We start from the raw sequence: 20523 nt of genomic DNA, 5'->3' as shown, positions 1-20523 counted from the left end.
GGTTGTCACAGTGCAGTCATTTAGTTTTTATATCAATATAAAAAAAACTACATGTTACATCATTCTCTTTTGAAAAGGTGTAACCTGCTCTTTACTCGCTCCTGCGTCTGTAGTTTTACTTGTGTTAAATGCAGTACAGCATCTCCTCACACACATCAGTTTTCAGTCGTTCCCACACTAATGTGTTTATCCTGTGAATATCTTGGGGTTTTGGACTTTTTGTAACAACAACACAAGCTAATCTTGGCCTTCAGGAAACCAACATTTTCCACCATTTCACAGAACAACTTAATGCAGGAGGTGATCAACAGAACAAAATAAACCAAATGCAGCTCAGCAGCTGAGAGCTTCGCAGATACTCGGTCACTAACCGAGTGATCGTCAGAAGCAGCACTGAAAACGTGCTGCGTGTCGTGTCTGAAGCTCAAGAAAAGTCCGGCACAAACTGTTGGATCAAATCATGTTTATTAATGTGTTCAGGAAATCCCCACAGAAACAGTTTACAGGGGAACTTAACAGATTTACAATCATTCTTGACAGAAGTGCCAGCTTAACCCCCATGGTTCGACAGTGGGAACGCCTGCTGAAATCTCACGACCATTTAACTGCACGCCCGTTCCCCATGAACGGTCTACCACCAAGTCCTTTCAGCTCACTGACAGAGTGCGTGTTGTGTTGGTCTGTTCAAACATGAAGTATGCGGCGCCCTGTCAACACCCAGACACTGAACTAGTCTCCCCTCTTCATACGTCTGGACTGTTCACAGTTAAAGAGCCTTCATATTCTGGTGCCAATCCTTCATCCCAATCAGGAAAATTAGACAGCTGGATGCTTTTCAGATTTCAAAATAAAAACTGCCAACCGTTTGTGAGAAAAACCTCTTTCCTCTGACAAAAAAATCAGATGCAGTTCGGGCCCGCTACTTTCATATACAGGATTTGTCGTACTGCTCAAATGCATTTGGTTCAGCAGTCATAGTACAAACTGAAATGCTAAAACTAGTTACAGGAGAAAAACAAACATGTAACATCTCATAAAGGAATAACATGTGAAGCGTGTGAAAGTATCATGACACCTGTCTCTGTCAAGAGGCTAAAGTTTGTGAAATGTCCAACACCTTGTTTTTGACCCACATGAAGTAGGAACACTGTCAGGATGCTTGGATGTACTGAAGGGCATCTCGAAAATCCAATTCAGTCCTGGGAATTAAACATCAGCTGCCAAATAAAAATAAGCTGGAAAAGACAAGAATTGCATAATCCTCGCAGATTCTAATTTTACAGTAGATTTAATTTTTAAGATTGTTGGCTTGCCTTGTGCTTCACGGTCTCGCTTCGTGGGGGACAAAGGTAGTGTTCATTGGAGAACCATTGCTAAGAATAATATGCTATATCCCAATATAATAATAATAATAATCATAATCATAATAAAACAAACAGCATGATTTTCAAATGACACCAGAATGATCGAGGATGGGCGTTTCTCTTTATTTCCTTTTCTATTTTTTGATTTGCTTCGACCTGATACAGGTTAAGATGCAATTTACTGAATCTCTTACTGGTGGGTTTGAGGTTTCAAAATCAAAAAAGGAGGTTAAAATGAACATTTAGCATTCAGTCTACATCAGGTGAACATTTCTAGTCAACATAGATATATATCCTACAGGGAGGGGGAGGAGAGCTTGCACCCTTGCTCTTTCTTTGCCGTATGAAAACCATGCTTCCTCTGGAGAGTAAGGGTGGGGGAGAAGGGGGCCGTGCAAGACTTGGAGTGGGGGTAGGCTGAGTGGGGCGGAGGCTGAGTTTGGTGGATGGAGAAAGGGGGCTTGAAAACCAGACTGCTGATTCCACAGGAGGTGTGTAAAAGGCACGCCAGGGTTACTCCCAATCCCAGCCAACATACACAGAGACGCCTTCACACCCACACACACTCGCTGAACACACAAGGTACACACACACTCACACACGCCCACACACACGCACGCACACACGCACACACACAAGCAGCACAGACTAGAGCCCCAAGAGTACTGACGAAGGGAGAAAGCAGGAGGAGGGGAATGAAGGAAGTTCTTGAAAGAAAGAGCCGGGGTTGAGAGTTGGGTTAGATGGGAGCGAAGGGGCTTGGATCCGGTGCTGCCGCTGTGTTGAAAACAGAAAAAAATAAACAACAAACAAAAATCAAAACCGGTGGAATGGATCATTTCTGGTTCTTCAGCTGGTTGGAGAGCCAGTCCAGGCCCTCGTACAAGCCGTCCCCGCTGGTGGCGCAGGTGGCCTGGATGTACCAGCTGCGCTGGCGGAGGGCGTGCAGGCCCAGCTTGTCTGTGATCTCTGCAGCATTCATAGCGTTGGGGAGATCCTGGGAGAAGAAGAAGAAACCGCGTGTCACAGCGCAGGGTTGATATTTAACAGGCTACAAATACTTCTACGCATACTCGTAGTCAATCAGACAAAACGATTCTCAGTTTTTAAGCGCAGACACATGAAGAAAGGCAAAGGTGAGCTCACCTGTTTGTTTGCGAAAACGAGCAGCACGGCGTCTCTGAGTTCGTCCTCAGCGAGCATTCTGGACAACTCCTCCCTCGCCTCGTTCACTCGCTCCCTGTCGTTGCTGTCCACCACGAAGATAAGCCCTGCACACCAAAACAAAGTTCACCGTCATGACCGTAAAGCACCGCAACTGCTTCGCTTCACACGTTTGGCACAACAGAGACGATGTCTCGCGGCTCTGAAGCGTTTCCCTCTCGCCCAGATCAAAAGCCGTGACTCCGCTCGGTTAATAATTCATTCAGTGCAAATTGTTCCTGCTGCTTAATAAGTCTCTTTGACTTGATAAAAGCCAAACATACAGACGATGTAATGGCCTGAGATCTGTGGCTCTAATGAGGCCTTCGTCTAAATTAATAAACCCACAACACACAAGGATTATACCAATAAACTGGTTATTTAAACGTGAACTACTAACAGTCAAGGTCACAGCTCAGCTATCAAGCTGCCTGAGCTGCTGAAAGTGTAGAAAAAAGCTAATCCAAAAATAAACTCAAAGTGTCACTCGGTGGCAACTGCAGGCCTGTTGAGTGTGAGCTGACAAACACCTGAATCACTGAATATGAAGACTTTAACCGCAGCTGAATTCATTACTTTGTGCCGTCAAGTCATTTTGAGACTCACTCCCATGAATGATGCAATGCAGCATTTTGAGGAAGCAGACACTTTTAAAAGGGAGACTCGAAATAAAACGTCAACTCACAGTACAAAAAAATGTTCCTGTTTTCCGTCTGACAGCTGATGGCAGAAACCTGCTCTGAGTGACTGACAGCGTAACTTCTACATCGTGTGATTCTGTGTGTGCATATCTGATAAAAGCGAAATGAGCCACAAAACATGAGGCGGGAGGGCAGAGGATGGCAGGAGGTCCCGCGGCGGATTTGAATGTTTCATGGCTGAAGACAAGTGAGCCACGAGGACGTTCAGACGAGTTGTCTCAGCGTCTGTCTAACGGTGATCACTAAAACAAAGACATCAATACGCACCGAGAGCATGAAGTCGAAAACTGAAGCGTTCTGCTGTGTTCAGCTTGACCGAATCGCCTGACTCTATCACCATTAAGGTTTGCGACCACAGAAGCCGCGTTTAAAGTAAACGTTTTTCTAAGTCATTCATTACAGTGAGCCACGCACAGTCTGGTGAATCCAGCATGAATGTGAACTGAACAGAGGACAGAGCAGGTTCCCTGTTCCTGACAGCAGGTTTAAATGGAGGCAACATTTTTCTTCTCATCGATATGAGCAGCAGGTCAGAACCTGTTTGGTTTGTGATGCCTCAATACAAAAGGAGTTTATTGCCTGCCTTGGATATAAACTGAAGATACCCACAATTCAATTCTGCCTTGTCATGAGGAACATTTAAGACATCCACAAATCCACAGTAAATCTGTGGGAATCTGTGATTGTGTTCTCACTAGTCATAATACAAATTGTGAATATTCAATAACGACATTTTGGATGCTCAAAATGACATTATGGATCTTGAATGGTTTTTCATTTCAATATTTGATATTGAAATTGGGTTGTAGATGTCTAAAGCGGGATTTTCCCCTGATGAGAACTTGATTGGTGACATCCAAACGCTCATTCTTGATATTCAAAATGCAGATGTGTGAAACTGAAAGTGACATAATTTGTCCTAGAAAGAATGACGCTGTGGAAACTAAATGACAAGTGCGGGAAGAATTAAATTATGGATATCTGCAGTAAATATCCTGTCTGCTATTAAATTATAAAACAGTCACTGGACCACAATTTTGAGAGATCACAAATTTAATCACGACTGGTGCGATGTAGACACCTTGAAATGGATTTGGAACATCATTGTGGATCTCTTTGATTACCTTCTGACTAGCGAGAATACAATTTTGACGAGGTTAAAGCTATTGTCGATATCTGAATGTAATTACAGGCAGGAGTTCAGTTCAGTTAAATATTAAGATAGAATGTCCACATCACAGGTCACTAAGGGTTTGGTATGGACAAGAAATGGCAGCTCAACTCCAGCAATTCCCAACTCAGAATATTTTGATTTGATTTGATTTTTAAAAGGCGCAAAGGGATGAAAATAAACACAGTATTTCGCAATAGAATTTAGAGGGAAGCCAGAAAAATAAGATTTTCTTGGCCTTTCTCATCACTTTAATCTTCTTGTGACACCTCAGATTTACTTTACAAACCCACAGGCTGAGAAATGCTGTGAGTTGAGGTTGTGATATTTTCCAGACAGCAAGTCAGTGTGTGTGTGTATGTGCGTGTGTGTTTGATGGACCAAGCTTCAGCGACTTTACAGATTGAAGGAAACTGCAATATATTTGTAAGCTGTTCCTGCAATGCTCTTAGGCCTTTTTATTTTTTATTCAGGATGCTGTGACTAACTATCACTACCAAAAGGATTCACATGTTTAATTTCGCACTTGGATGCTCAGTAAGTGGATGAGGGTGTTTGAGGCAGCTGGATGTTTGCAGGACCAAAGGAGCTGCTCAATCTATTGAAATCACAACCGAAATCTGTGGGCAAAAGCTAATTTTAAAAGTTCAGTTGAGAACTTACCAGGCAGCCCACAGTGGCTTCACGTATTCTGAATTCAGTTTCAGGAAATAGTAGAGGAGTGACACAACACACCCTTTGAGAATTGAACAATAGTGGGTGAGTCACTGGCTGACTAGTTATAAGATCATGAGGCCACCTATAGGCAGTAACGTTCAGTCACACCACAGCCAGCTCAGATGAAATCCCCCTCACCTTGAGTGTTCTGGAAGTAGTGGCGCCACAGCGGCCTGATTTTGTCCTGACCGCCCACATCCCACACCGTGAAGCTGATGTTCTTGTATTCTACAGTTTCAACATTAAAACCTGCAGGACAAAAGAAGCACAACATGTCAACAATTGATTCAAGTTAGCATTTTCATAAAAACAAATCAAAAATCAATTCATTAACCTGAAATCAAGTTAATTTAAAGCTTTAGCTAAGTGGGAGTGTTTAAGATAAGTGGTATACATAAAGGATGGGTGTCAAACCACAATACTTTTTAATGTGTTTGTGGCATAAAAACTGTCAAGTCTTAAAAGATGACAATGATAAGATTGCCAATCTTATGCACTCATTTTCAATAGAATAGTTCTTTATTTATGACATAATTTTGCCCATGTCAGACTGTATTTCGTTTAGGTTGAAGTGTGGCTGATTATACTCAGCATTTAACAATTAAGAACTTTGTCTTCTGTTGTTAAATGAAAAATAGGTTTCACAGAAACTCTCAGACAAGACCCAGGCCTCAACACAGCAAGTTGTTAAACTGGTACACTCAAAACAGAAATGGATGGATGAATACATAGATGTCCATACCAATGGTGGGAATGGTGGTGACTATCTCTCCAAGTTTCAGTTTATATAGGATAGTAGTTTTTCCAGCAGCATCAAGCCCGACCATAAGAATCCTCATCTCTTTTTTGCCAAACAGGCCCTTGAATAAGTTTGCAAATACATTCCCCATGGTGACAAAGCTGTCAAAGTAGACAAAGAAAACGTAGTTAGATGAGCAACATCTGTCAGGTTTCAGTTTCGGACGGACAGAAAAGTGAACCATCAAGATAACCGCCAGTCGGTGAGACTGGTGTACAGGTGGAAAACATTTCATCCCTGTTGGGCAGTTCAAAATGGCGCAAATAAATGAATAAAACAGGTTGATGAGAGCAGTAGATTTGTCGAATAAAAGGCACAAGATGTAACATGGAGGGAGCTCGAGTGTGAGATGTTTACTTAAGATAATAGTTAAACGCCAGGGTTGCGGTTTATTGCTGATGTTAGCGGCCAGCCAAAACGAATATCAACCGTCAACATTTCCCTGAATTAACTTTACAGCATCGCTGTTAACTTCACATAGTTCACACTGAAATTTCGATTTAGCAGCTAAAAAGCACAGAAGCAGAGCCAGTGTTAACCCGGATAAAATGAAAAGCGAACCGATCACCAGATAAGAGGCCTGTCCCAGCTGGCAAACTCTATGCACAAGCTGCAGGGATAATGTTACTGTATGTGTGAGCCGTCACAAGACGTTAGCTCGCTAGCTAACACTTCGACCTTAGCACGATTAGAAGATTTAACTTCGTGTCCGTGAGGGTAACACGCACAATAAAGGCGAATGTGTGGGAAATCCTTAATTCTTTTAGATAAATGAATAGCCGAAGTTGGGTACCGTTAGCTGGTTACTACCACTCGAAGCAGATCACCGCTCGCTGTACTAAGGGCGGATGCTTCAGCTAATTAGCCTGCTAGCTTATATTAGCTCGGAGCTAGCAGGCGACAAAATTTAACGTTCGAAAGAGCTCCGCCGTTCACAATACACGGCGACACATTATTAACACATTTAACACTGACACGCTCTGTAAGCCGTCGGTAAAATTTAAGTCCAACACTTTACTAAGCCGAAAGTGACAGCTCGCTGATTTGTCCGTTCCAGGAACTGCTTTAGCGAGCCGGCTAACTTAGCCGCCGTTAGCAAAATGCCGCGTCACAGTAAAGACAGAACACCGTGACGTCATGTTAAAACGCCAAAGAAAACGAATCGTTCCGGAAGAGCAACAATCACCTCAGACAATGTGACATTTTAGGACAACAAACGGACGCGTTTGTGTGGATTATTACCTTTAGAAAGACAGCTTCTCGATCTTTCCGTTATCTTTCACTGTCACTCCAAAATGGCGTCTTGCGCAACCAGGGAGACACCGGCGTACGGGCACTTCCCACTATCAAACCTGGTCCAATCACAGTACAAATGGTGTTACTAATAACCCGCCTTTGTTGTCCTGCTGCCCTATCACAGCGTCAGCAGATCCCCCAGTGCACATTGCACAAAATGTCGAGGAAGTGAACCGCACTCAAGTTTATTCAAGTTTCAGCCACAGCGACAAGACTGACTGGACTTTGGGGTGTTTTCACTGTAGCGATGGCATGTGATCATAATACCAGCTTAAGCAGACGCTACAGCTGTTATATGAAAACATGTTGCCGATACCAGGTCGTTTGTGAACAATGTGCACTACCTGGGCCATGTTTGGACAGTTTTGTTCATTGGCTGTTGTTTTGTGGCCTCGGCGAGGCCCCTCACCAGTGGGCTTCCAGCTTTGTGGCAACAGTTTGTGTTTGTCCCTTTCTACATGACAACATTCCTCTCAATAAAGCAACTCCATAATGTAATGATTTTCTCTATTTTGGGTGTGAGAGCCGGACTGGCCTGCAAAGAGCCCCAACTTAAACATCCCACCCGACAATTTTTGATGAACTTATTACTCGGCATCAGCATTGGCCCTCACTAATGCTTAGGTTCAGTATGTGGAACCTGAGGAGTGAAGGGTGATATTTTCAGGTGTGATGCTGACTCTAACTAACTAGAATCAATCCTGTTTTCCCTCGTTTTCCTTTAGCTGATGATTTTGTCCAATCAGCTGTTTGAAGGCAGCAAACGGCCCTTCGGCTCTACATTTCCTGAGTTACTGGATGCTTGCTGCTAATCCTCACATCAGATTGTCCAGTTGGGCCTGTGAAAAATGGCAGGCAATCATTAAATATTTGCTTTAGCTGCCTGAGTGACCCCACATTCCTCAAACTCATCATCAAACAGACAAAAAACAAGTGAACCAGGCCACAATTTCTTTGGGCAGAATAGTAATTCTTTTAATTATTTTGACATTTAAACATTTTCTTAATTAAAGCTTCTTTATGGGGGAAAGCTTGAATTTCAATGTATATAGATTAGTATAAAAGATCATTAGCCGATTAGCCGATCAAACATCCACCAAATGTTTTTGGTGAACATAAACACCCTCCAGTTTCCTAAAAAGATTCCCAGAAATGACCTCAATGTTCTCACCGGCACATCAATGACCCTTCTGAACCGTTTCACATCTGAATTCACAATAATTTCAAAACCTAATGTAAACATTGCACATGAAAAACCACACGCCATGTGAATTTGTATGAAAATCATGTGAGTCAGTCACACGTGTTTAAGCTGGTTTCTTCAGTTGTGCTGTACATGTTTCGTATGGGCTGCAGGTCTGGTCCTGGTCTGTGCTACAGGAGGCATTTTCAGGTTTATGTAGGTGATGACTTGTTTTGTTTGGTCAACCACTCACCTCCTGTGTGCACTGAAGCTGGAGGACACAATGAATGAAGGAGGCAAAGAAGCAGAAGAGAGCAACTTCTTCACCTCTGAGGTATTTTTTATATAAAAAGGTGAGAAATGTTCAAGTATGAAAATCCTCAGGCTGCATATTATGGCAGTTATTCACCATCTCAACCACCTTCACTCATTCCAAAGCTTAGAAGGCGCCAACATGTGCAACATGAAAACCTCTCAGATCACAAAGGAATCAAAGAGATGTGATAACTTTTGTATACGGTGAGGTAATAAATCAGAACTATAAACTGAGGAACTGAGACAGGAAATTCATCTTTACAAATACATCACAGATTTCCTACCAAAGCATTGGCAGACCCACTTTGACCATAATCATATCAGCAGCACAACATCCACAGGTACACGGACACATCTTCATGTCCTCATGGCTCCAGAACAGTCAACAGTTAGTGCAAACAACAACAAAAAAATAGCAAAAATGCCTCATTCTCGAAGCTCCAGTTTTCCGTCTCTGACTCTCCATCTCCAGCGCTGACATCTGTCAGGAGCAGGAACACAGCGGAGCCACAGACAAGACTCGTCGATCTCCTGTTCAAAGGACACCATCTTCCTGTCCAGGGTCTCCAGAGTGAAGGCCTTCCCTGAGACCTGAATGACAGGTGAGATCATTCATGAAACCCGAGGACTGACTGATGTCGGTCTGGATCAGCGAGTGCTAAGTTAGCAGTGAAAGTCTGGTTGTTTACTTAATCTTTGGTCAAATCACAGCAGATCTGAAACCAAATTTTGATAAATAGTTCACCCATCCCAAACATTCAACCAATCCACTGTCTCTCACCTGATCACTAATTCCTATAGCAACATGGCCCACTTTGACCTGCCGTCGTTCACGAATCCTCAGACACTCGCCCTGCGCGTTCTCAATCCAGATGTCAACCCCTGGAGCGTCAGAGCAGTAAATAACCATAAAGACACGACTCAACCGGTGCATAACACAGCAATGCAGTCCAGCCATGTTACCTTCGAAGCAGCACGAGGACGGCTGATTTGCTGAAACCAGCCACTCCAAATGTCTGTCTGTCTGGCTGTTGCAGGACGAAAAGACTCCAGAGCTCAGATCATCAGACGAATGGTCCGAGTCCTTAAAAAGAGGATTCTTTTGTTTCTTTCTTTCTTTCTTTTTCAGACTTTTGACATTTTGCACGAATGATTCCACATGCACACATACGCACCTTCTCTGAGGCGTCCATCTGCGACGTGTCCGAGCAGCTGAAACAGGACGGAGGGTCGTCCCGAGGTTCGGGGGATGGGGTCTGGACTACGGTGCCTATGGCTACATCTGTCCAGAGACAACGTGCTACTGTTAGCAGTAATTCTCAGCGCCTGATAACAGACTCTGATGAGTAAAACCGGTAGAGAGGACTAAACGGAGATGAACAAACTGGCAAACAGGAGTGTGCTGTTTGAGCTGAGCTGCTTTTTAGACTCACCGTCCCTGAGGTATTCCAGCTCTGGTCCTGATCCCCATGACTTATCTTTGGTCTGTTGGCCTTTTTGCAGCAAAGGGAAAAGGCCTCTGAGAGCTTGGAGATACTCTGTAGACATGGGAAAGTCCCACTCTTCTTCCTCGTCCTCTTCCCCATCCCCCTCATAGTCCCTGTCAGTTTTCAGCCACTTTTCCTGAACGTATTCCTCCTCTCCCATGTATATATCGACTTCTGAATCAGACCAGACGTCCCACTCTTTTTCGCCTGCAGTATAATCATCCTGCAGTGATCTGGGCTGCGACTCCCATTCTCTAGTGAAGGAGTCTGTCTCCACTACGGAGTCTTTGTCCGACTTCCAGTCATCGCTGTCCTCATCCACTGCTGTGGTTCTCCAGGGGCTCACCCAGAACACTGATGGCGCTGAGGCGGCAGCTGATGGGGTGGTCCCAGGTGACAAAGAGCAGGGGGTGTCTGCAGTCCTTCCATGATACAGCTTCTCACAGGCACTTTTGATGGACCAGGGACTCAGACCTCCAACTGTGAAGCAAATGTTCACCATTAGAGTCTTTGGTCATGTTGATAATATCACACCAACAGTAAAGTACTTGAGATCCAAGGATTTTGGGTGACACGTTTTGTTTACAGACTATCGTGTCTCTTCAATGGCCGAGGTTTGGAGTTCCTCAGGGGACGCTGGCACTGTTTTAGGATAAATCTTACCGCTAATTTTTAAAGCATTGCATGATCAAGCTCCGCACTTTGTTCAGAAATGTGCTCTATAAATAAAGTTTATTATTATTATCATCACAGAAATAAATATGTTTTACATTATAAGATGATTCTTGAACTGGCAAGCCATCGACCTGCTCTGAGGGCTTTGGTGGTTTTTCTCCTGAGCTCCTTAGCTGACGCTCGTCTCTCAGGGTCTTTCTGGAGTCCGGCCCTGAACACTTTGGCTGTGAAGTTGTTGCAGTTGGACGGCACCTCCCAGAGAGGCGGAGGCTCGTTGACAATCTGACAAACAGACGACAGGAAACGTGAGAACACCTCAGTGCAGTTCTGTCACACTGTAAGGATGAAGGTGACTCTCACCTGGAGACACAGTGGATGGGAGTAGTAGCGTATCCACGGGTGACAGCCGTTGAGCATGTGCAGCAGCATACAACAGCTGCTCCACACATCCGCCTTGGCACAGAGCCGATCCCCTCGAGCCACTTCGGGGGCCATGTGGGTCTCTGTGCCGGGGAAGGCAGCTCCTACATCGACAGAGAGACAGCGAATCCATTTTCATCTCTTCGTCTTTTACCCTGACTGTTGCTTACGTGCATGTTGACATGTTTGACACTACAGTGGGGCTGCAGGCACACAGTGTGGTGTCCCTTTAACCCAGGAGGTTTTTAGTATTGTTTGCATGTTTTCAGCAAATTCAGAAGACCCTGGCAACTTTTTCAGCCCCAACTGCTTCTCTCTCGCAGTACAAGAGTAGAATTATTGTGAAATTGGACTAGTGGTCCAAATGGTGGTCCTAAAGTAATGGAGGATGTAAGTAACTCTTTTGTGCTTTTTTGCATTTATTTAATTTTTTTTTTCACAATTTCTGCTGAGCTTTTAGACGTAACTCACCCCTGAATGCATTGGTGCTCCATCCATTGTCATCTAAAGTCTCTGAGAGACCAAAGTCACAGAGGAATGTGTCTCTGCAGTCTGCAGACAGCAGCACATTGTCAACTGGAATAAAATCAACACACAGGATTTAGTGAGACAGCTTGTTTTCATTTGGTTCTCATTACGAAACAGTTGACTGAGGAATCAGGAGGCTGTCAGAGGCTGTCAGACTGATGGGAACAGAGGGAGGCCGAAGACTCTGCAGCCTCAGCAGCTCCTGGACAGCCGTCTTCAGGTAGCACAAGGTGACATCTTCAAAAATAAAGCACACCACATGCACATTTCCTCCTCCTCTTCCTGAAGATCTGATATGATTTGATGTTTGCTGGCTGAGTGGACTTGCTCGCAGTGAGGACAATGCAGGGGCCTATTTTGAGTGAGCCCCTTCCTGCTCAATCCTCTCAGCAGGGATTACTGGGGGGTTTAGGGGGGACATGTCACTTTAGGATTACGCTAGCTGACAGTAGAACCAGCAGCTAGAGGCTTTCCTGGGCTCGGCGCAGTCGGTCTGTCGGATCTGACTGCGAAGCAGCGCGGCCCTGAAGCGCCACAGCACATCAGTGCTGCACGGCGTGTTGATAAAGCACGCTGTCATCACTGGTCGAGTGACTTTTTGTCCACTTGGGGGCAGCAGAACAAGCTCCAAGCACAACACTGACGGATAATAAACAGACCTAACAAAGCTGACATAGCAGGGTGTATTTCTGAAATCTTTCATCAACATACAACCAATGCAGGCAAGAAATGTCTGCATTGGTGAAATGCTGTAAACTCCACTAATCTCATACTAACTCTGCAACTAAAATTAAAAGTATTAATAATAAATAATATAAATGGATTTATAAAAACAATATATACAAAATAACAAAAATCAAGTGATAAAGAAAAAAGAAATAACTGTGTTAACAAACTGAATTAGGAATACAGTTTTTAATCAGGCACTTAAAGGGGCTTTTCCAATTCATACGATTTATTGACAAATTTATTAGTGCATAATTTTAGTTGCACAATCAGTTCAATTAATTCATCCCGATGCTTCACTACATGACACTTGTGATCCTCCATAATCTGATGGTCAAAACAAGTGAAAATAAACGCCCATGTGTGTCATGTTAACATACCTTTGACATCCAGGTGAATGACCTTTCTGTGGTGCAGGTGCTCTAGCGCCCCCAGTGACTGATGGAGGTAGTGCAGGGCCAAATCCTCAGGCAGGGAGTTCATCTCTTTTAGAAGCTGGGCCAAACATGCTGAAGAGGTTTGGACAAATGATTAATTTGGACTGAAGATGATGTTAAACCCTGCAGTTCACTGGCCATAAAGGAAATCACAAACGGTCTTATTATTTGTGTTGCTTCTTGTTGATGGTGAAGAAAGTTTACCTGGCTTCAAGTCCATGAAGAGCACGATGTTGAGCCCCTCCCTCACAGCCCCAAAGAGCTCGACGACACGGGGAGAGTCGAGAGCGCTCCACGTGCTCACCTCCTCGCCGCTGAAGTGACTCAGTGGAACCTGACAGCAGGAAATGACATTTCAGTAACTTCTAACTTTAATCCTGGTTTCAGTGCTGAGGAGGATCCTGTTCAAAAAGCTCTGGTGCACATCTGGAGTCTAAAGAGTGACTCACGCCGACTCGACTTACCCTCTTCGCAGCACATTTGAATCCGGTCCTTTTGTCCCGAACGCAGAAAACATCACCGTATGAGCCGTTCTGTATGTGATGAAGAATGCAGTACTCCTCTCCCTCCCTGTACTGACAGCTGCTGGGCCGAAGTTGCTTAAGGGTACAAAAATAAAAAAGAGTATAAATGACAAGCAGGCTGAGAGAGGAGGCAGAACAGTTAAAGGGAACATACACCTCAACTCATTTTCACACACAGTTAATATGAAAATGATAGATAGATAGATAGATAGATAGATAGATAGATAGATAGATAGATAGATGGATCTATCTATCAACAGCCAAACAGTTAGGCTGTTTTGGTTCAGTCTTATTGTTGTGAACAGAGTGGAGCATTTAGCAAATATTTTTCTATGAAACCAGAGGAGGCTTTTTATGTGACTACAGTGATTTGATGCTTTTGGTTGCATCGTGGGAAACGTAGGACTGTTGGAGTTTGAGTCGAAACGGACTAAAAGTCAGAACGTCCAGCCTCTGCTACTTTGATTTTGAGGGTTTTTTTTTTGGTAATTGGTAATACTAAGTTGCTGGAGAATCTGCGTCAAAAACTTGTTATTTTCTTGCTGTGACGTCACTGATTGTGTCTGAAAACTCATCAGGAGCTGAGTCTGGAGTTCGTATTTTGGGGTTCAGGGCATATGCAGTCAAATTAGACAGAAACTGGAGAATACATATTTGACGTAAATGTCTTACGTGGTGAAATATGAGTCCTTCATTGAGAGGTTTGCTGGTCTTCCAATCGCTCAGGGTTTGTTTTATCAGCCCTTTGAAGAAAGGTGAAACAGACAGTTTTGGCATCTGCGTCACTCTGCCTCTTAGGATCTCTAAAACCGTGTCAGTATCACTCATGTCATGAAAACCAAAGGCGCACTGTGGTGTGTTCACAGCACTGGGGGCGTAGGTGGAGCCTGAAATTCCCAGCAGGCTTTGAACACACCCTGTAGAGTCAGAATCCCAGCCAGCATGAGAGGAGGAGTTAAAACCAGACAAGTGCATCAGGTCAAAGGTCAAATCTGACACTGCGGCTTCGGCTTGTATCCCATCTTCTGCTCCGCAGGATGAGTCTGACTCGCTCTCATGGGTGCAGACAGACTCAGAGTCCCGTTCCAGGTCGCAGTCGCAGTCGGAGTCTGAGCCTCCTCTGTCCTCAGTGCTGGACGTGTCGTTTGTATCTGCTGATCTGTCTTGGTCCTCTGAGAGGGACACGTCCTCCAAGACACACTCACACACATCTGCACAGTCTTCACACAGGCAGGACTGCAGCAGCTGTGAGGCTGAGTCAGTGAACTGAGGAGGAGGCGGTATGATCTCAGCACACGATGTCGTCTCTCTGTCTGACGATTTCAGCCAATCAATCTCCTGCACCCACAGACCTCGGATGATTGGACGTTCTTCCCCACCCTCGTGGATCTGTCTGCCGGTTTTCCTGCGTTGTTTCCTCTGGAAGTGGTACCGCGCCACATCCAAGTCCTCGTCTTCTGTGTCACTCCTGAATGTAGGTTCCTTCCTGAAAGACCTGCCAGTTAGAGGATGCAGAGTAACGAAATACGAGTGTTCTTACAGAAGTGGTGCGTGGTTCAGCGTGGTTCAGCGTGGTCTGGATGTCGGAGGTACCTGTGCTTCCTGAGCAGCTGAGACCTCGCGTATGGGCACTGTGTGTTGGTGGGGCTGAACTCCTGGAAGTCTTCACCTGAGACAGAGAAACATCAACAGTTAGAGCTGGAATACTGTTCAACTGGTTATATTCAGAAACATAAACACATTCAGCCCCAAACTGAGGGGTGAAGATAAAGCATGCATTTAAAGCATTTTGGGAAATATGCTTTTTAGCTTTCTGGTGGACAGCTAGATGGGAAGATTGATGTTACCCTCTTGTTTGTCTGTTAAATGTAACCCTAACATCCAGTTAGCTTAGCTCAGTGAAAGACCAGAAAAGTCTAATGGTCTGATGGTATCCAAAGCCACCAACCAGCAGCTCTAACATCTCACTAGCTAACATGCTAGATTGTTTTTGTTTAAAAGTCTGTTCACCCTGCTTTTAGTGTTTATGCTAAGCTAAGCTAACACTGACTGGCCTCATGTTTAAAGGACAGACATGACAGTCGTGTCAGCCTTTTCATCCAATTCCACACTATAAACTGAACAAGTGTGTTTCTCAAAGTGTTGTAAATTTATGATCAGCTAAACTGTTTCCTTCTGATGCTCAGATAAAAGCACAGATTTCAAACTGATGCATCACAGGCTTAAATATCCGCTAATCTCCACCCCCCCCCCAGCCTACATATCCCATGATGCAACTCAACAGGTCCTCTGCCCAGCAAATACGAACTTTAGGTTTAAATGTGTCATCAAACCACCACCCCTGCTGATGTAAATCTGCCTGACGTGACTCAGTGTTGACAGATGAATTCAGCCTCTTACTCTCTGCCTGTGCGACTATGGAGACGCAGGGATCCTCCTCACGCCCCTCTGCGGCCACATGTTTGGCAGTGCCGTGCTGCATCACCCGATTCAGATGGGGGGCCATGACTTGGACCAGAGAGTCCTTTTCCTCCTCGCACCCCTGGCTGCTGTCCTCTTTGCCAAGAAAGGTCAGCTCAGACCCTCCGGTCACGATGACGAAGGGTGTGTTGGAGTTAAACAAGCGAGGTATGGCCATTTCTGTCGCTGTGAGAGCTGGAAAACAAACACAGCGTGATCTCTGACAATGCTAACATCAGCATGCTAACACATACACAATGACAAACCATGCTGATGTTCAGCAGGTCTGATGCTTACCCCATGTTAGCATGCTAACATGTGCTAACTGGCACAGAACAGATCATGCCGATATGAATCTTATTTTGTTTGTTGTGTTGCAGTTTTATTTTGGTAGGTATGTGGTCATAAAAATAAATAGTAAGTATTAGACAAAATAAAATTTTGACCTAATGGTGGTGCAGTTTCAGAGGACCACCAAATTTAATGCCATGAGACATTTGTCTGGTATTTAGTGTGACTTTTAGCCGTTAGGTTAAAAAAAGAAAACAGAACCGGGAGGGTGGGCGACATTCTGAGAAAATAAATAAATGATAAATTAAATTATTTTATTTTATATGAATTTGTGACACAGCAACTACACAGACGAGAATAATTTTTTCCTGATTCATGACTTTTACAAATTTTAACGCAGAATATTGTTATATTCTAATTATTATACTTCATGGCCCAAATACGCTGTCATTTTCCTATAGGATTCTGTGCTAAATTTAATGACAATCTATAGAATAACTGCTGAGATATTCAAGCCCAGACCAGTGTTGTTCTAACACTGACTAAAAAACAAGAATCAGCTCTAATTATGGTGCTGTATTGTGCTATAGTGTTTTGTTGTTGTCATTTTTTGTCGACTGTTGCCGATAGCCTTCGCTGTTGTGGTCTGTAAAACTGTAACAGAATATTTTAGCTCCGGTCGCCCTCACATATAAAACCCACATGTCAAATCAACTCTAGCAGAAGCATCAAACTTGTAATTGGCATGTGAATGCGGTGGCATTTGTGGTGGCCGGGCGTGAATGAACAGACACCAGTAGTGAGCCTGGCAAGGTGAGTATAAATAGCATGCAGAGATCTGGCACGCAGAGCAGCAGCCGCATGCTTTCCACTGAGGTCGACCAGCTGTCGAAGTCTCTCTTCCTCAACACTCTCCACGCTGACAGCAAATACTGGGGGATCAAAACACACACACACTTCCCACGCATAGAGACAGCACTCGTCCTGAAGTCCTCACACACAGCCGGGGTGTGGACGGGTGATCGTATCTGAAGTGCTTTTGTTTGTGAACGCGTGTGGAAATCAACAGGTGTGTTTGTCTCCTCATGAGAACAAACTAAAACCGCGACGAAAGAAACTGCTGAGGACGACCTACACCTGAGCTGTGGGCATACGAATCAAACCAAACGCTCACAGGAAATCATTTTAGCTTACTGATGTGAAATGTGACATCTAATTTAAGATTCAAGCAACCTTCCTGGACACGAAAAATGTTAAAGATCACCATAAAACCTGATCCCATCTCTTCTCTCTACCCAGGATGCACTGCTGGTTGAACTTCCTGTCGGCAACACAAACTGGCCCCGCACAACATTACATGCATTTCTTAGTGATAAAAACAGAATAAAATAACATTCTACAATACTGTAACCGTGGATTCAGCAAAGTTTGTTTAGACTTTTTACTACTTTTACTTAAGAAAAGTAAACCTGAGTACTTCTTCCACCTGCAGTAAAACAAAGTCACACTGACAGCTGTGGCTTAAAGCTCCAGACTGGTGAGACTGAAGCCCCGGCGGGACACTTTACCTCAGGAGGGACGACCGGCGGCTCGTTTCCAGTCTCAGGTTCAGGTGGAATCGCTGCAGGGATCCTGAGGAAAGAACAGAAAAGTTTCCTGACTCTCTGACTCTCTGCTTGTCCTGTCTGCAGTCGCGTCCAAGTGTAACCTACCGGCTTCCAGCCCCCGCAGGCTCTGACGATTGGTCCACCATGTGTGTGAGTTATGAGCTCTTACACCTCAGTCACCCTGACCCGCCGCCCACACACGCCCCCACACACACACACACACACACACACACACACAGCCGCCTCCAAACACTCTGGATGGATACTGGAGATGCCCTCGGTGACACCTGGATCATATCTGTCTTATATTCTCTTCAGTGTTTATGGCAGCTTTTAACACACAAAACTTTTCATAGTGCTGAAGTGACACCATGAAGGTATAATTAAATGTGTCTAAATCAGTGGTGGGAAAAGTACTCAGGAGTACCACAGTGTTTAAATACTCTGCAGCAAGTAAAGTTCTGCAATCAAAATTTTACTCAAATAATAAATTGAAATTCTTCTTCTTAATATTACTATTAAGCAAAAATATTAGCATCAAAAGCAGTAACCATGAGTGTCAAGTGTAAAACTCAAAGTACTACCTCATGAAAATACTAGTACCTCTAAACTGTGACTGAAATATACCCGTAAGATACGTTAAAAATTAGAAATATACCGCAAAACAAAACCATCCAAAGGGGCAGCATTTCGACCAATCTGGCAACCCTGGCAGAACATCAAAAGTTGGACTCTTAAAGAGCACAAAGAAAAGTGTTTGATTAATAAATATAACACTTATAAGAAAGACTTAAGAAACTGATGAATCTGCTAACTTCACTGAAGTTTGTTTGTTTATTTGTTTGTTTGCTCCATCATCTCCGCTTCCTCCCCACCAACACATCTGCTGTCCCAAATAAAGACGATTAAAATCTTTACATTCCTCTGGGAATTATCAAAATACCAGCGGGGGGAGTGTAGAAGTGTGTGTGTGTGTGTATCAGGGTGGAGGGTCCCTCTCCCTGGCAACATCTGAATGGGATCAGCGACTGGCCAATAGTGAGGCTGAGGAGAAAATCTGCTCCCACGTCAAAGGGGTTTTGTCACTTCAGTCCCCTGTGCTGTTGGTGGGTCAAGTCGGCTAAACATAGAAGTGAAAAGCCTCGCGGAGGTTAGCGGGCTCCTCCAGGCCTCGTCCACTGACAGAAACCGATCGATTACACTTGATAAATTGTTTTATTCTGATTCACTCACTGCGTGGCCGAAAAGCTTGACACAGTTAGAGACGCGACGGGCAACACCAATCACGTGTCTGTTTGTTGATGATTAGCTGTTTCGGCTAAGCTAAGCTAAGCTAACTGTCAGCTGGCTGGTACCTTTAACGGACAGATAAACAGCCGAAAGGGTACATTTATATATGAGAAAAGATTTGCATTTTGTTGATGTCCTTCATTTTTGTCATATACTAACAGGGAAGTAATTAACTAAACCTCCGGGTCGGAGGTTTAGAAAAGCTAACCTGCTAGCTTCCAGCTCACTATTAACACATCACGTCTGTGAAACAAAAAACAAAACAGAAATATAAATAAAAAAAAGTCTTTCATTATTGGAATACGTACCTCACAGTGGTTGTCAGGTTGTGAATGGAGTTTGTTGCCTCTGAGCAGAGCCAGGCTAGCTCTTTCCCTTGTTTTCATACGATAGCTAAGCTAAGCTAAGCTAAACACCCGCTGGTTTGAGGTTTAAACAATCAGACGGATGTGAGGGATATAGATAGATAAATGGATAGATAGATACTTTATTGATCCCGAGGGAAATTCAAGATTTCAAGGGATATGAATCTTTTCGTTTAAGAAAATGAACAAACATTCTTATAGTGCTTTGTAGCTTCAGCTTTTACTTGACGTCTTAGAGACACAAATGGACGACATGGTTAAACATTTTTATCACTGCTACCTGCTTACAGCCATGAGCAGGTGTTTCATAAACGTTCACATGTATTTGCTCTAAATAAATTAAAAATGTTCTTTTATTAAAGCTATTTTAAACTATATAACTGGAATTAGAATATTTCATTAAACTAAAAAAATCTTTTAATTAAATTTGAAGTACATAATGTTAAGATGCGCCAGGCACCTATGAATGAATGAACCGTTTGCGTGTGAAAATTGTCTTCGTTTGAATAAAGTTTGTCAAGGTGAATTTAAAGTGAAAAGAGCCCCTCAGGTATGAACCCTCCGACCTCATTTGAGCAGCGTGTGCAGCCTTTTGTTCTCACCTCCAGACGAACAGCCGGCGTGTGTGTGTTTGTGACCACCAGAGGGCGCACGATGGGGTCAGCCTGGCAACACACGCCCGCCGAGCTGACGGTAAAGTGGGACAGTTGTGTCTCCACTGGACTCTCGTCTGTTTCCTTTGGTCGTCATAACAACTCTGTGATGACTAGCGGGGGGAAAGGCCACAGGAAGGGGGCCTGGTGCGTGAGCGTCTGCACATCCTGCCAAATGATAAACTTGAAGCATGGCCTCAGTGAATTAATCACATGGAGCCAACAGATATTTTGAAGAAGTTTATTTCACTCGATACCCGCCCTCCTCCTCCTCCTCCTCCTCCTCCTCCTCCATTTCCTTGAAAGGCTGG

At 44.0% G+C, this 20523-nt stretch overlaps 2 protein-coding genes across 8 annotated transcripts; both read right to left on the bottom strand.

The window, feature by feature from the left end:
- Positions 1–448: 448 nt before the first annotated feature.
- Positions 449–7341, bottom strand: arf2b (ADP-ribosylation factor 2b). 2 transcript variants are annotated; one of them, XM_046376667.1, is made up of 5 exons: positions 7198–7341; positions 5899–6056; positions 5295–5405; positions 2511–2635; positions 449–2361 (listed from the first exon to the last, which is right to left on the bottom strand). In XM_046376667.1, the coding sequence occupies exons 2-5, from the start codon at positions 6044–6046 to the stop codon at positions 2200–2202; spliced, it is 546 nt and encodes a 181-aa protein (XP_046232623.1). In that variant the 5' UTR covers positions 6047–6056; positions 7198–7341; the 3' UTR covers positions 449–2199. The 2 variants fall into 2 exon arrangements, with proteins under 2 accessions (XP_046232623.1, XP_046232624.1); XM_046376668.1 differs by lacking the exon at positions 7198–7341 and adding an exon at positions 6749–6771.
- A 956-nt stretch (positions 7342–8297) lies between these two features.
- LOC124052390 (mitogen-activated protein kinase kinase kinase 14) lies at positions 8298–20220 on the bottom strand. 6 transcript variants are annotated; one of them, XM_046376577.1, is made up of 16 exons: positions 20162–20220; positions 17866–17929; positions 15947–16201; positions 15140–15215; positions 14219–15041; positions 13487–13621; positions 13227–13356; positions 12966–13094; positions 11803–11907; positions 11272–11435; positions 11043–11193; positions 10183–10716; positions 9925–10031; positions 9713–9833; positions 9531–9631; positions 8298–9340 (listed from the first exon to the last, which is right to left on the bottom strand). In XM_046376577.1, exons 3-16 carry the CDS (start codon positions 16182–16184, stop codon positions 9176–9178), a joined length of 2979 nt encoding a protein of 992 aa, XP_046232533.1. In that variant the 5' UTR covers positions 16185–16201; positions 17866–17929; positions 20162–20220; the 3' UTR covers positions 8298–9175. The 6 variants fall into 6 exon arrangements, with proteins under 6 accessions (XP_046232533.1, XP_046232534.1, XP_046232536.1 ...); XM_046376578.1 differs by lacking the exon at positions 20162–20220 and adding an exon at positions 19138–19233; XM_046376580.1 differs by lacking the exon at positions 20162–20220 and adding an exon at positions 18563–19019.
- Between the last annotated feature and the right edge of the window lie 303 nt (positions 20221–20523).

The sequence above is a fragment of the Scatophagus argus genome, chromosome 21 (genome assembly GCF_020382885.2).
Source record: "Scatophagus argus isolate fScaArg1 chromosome 21, fScaArg1.pri, whole genome shotgun sequence".
Classification (NCBI taxonomy): domain Eukaryota; kingdom Metazoa; phylum Chordata; class Actinopteri; family Scatophagidae; genus Scatophagus; species Scatophagus argus.
This window is presented reverse-complemented; position numbering and strand designations above follow the sequence as displayed.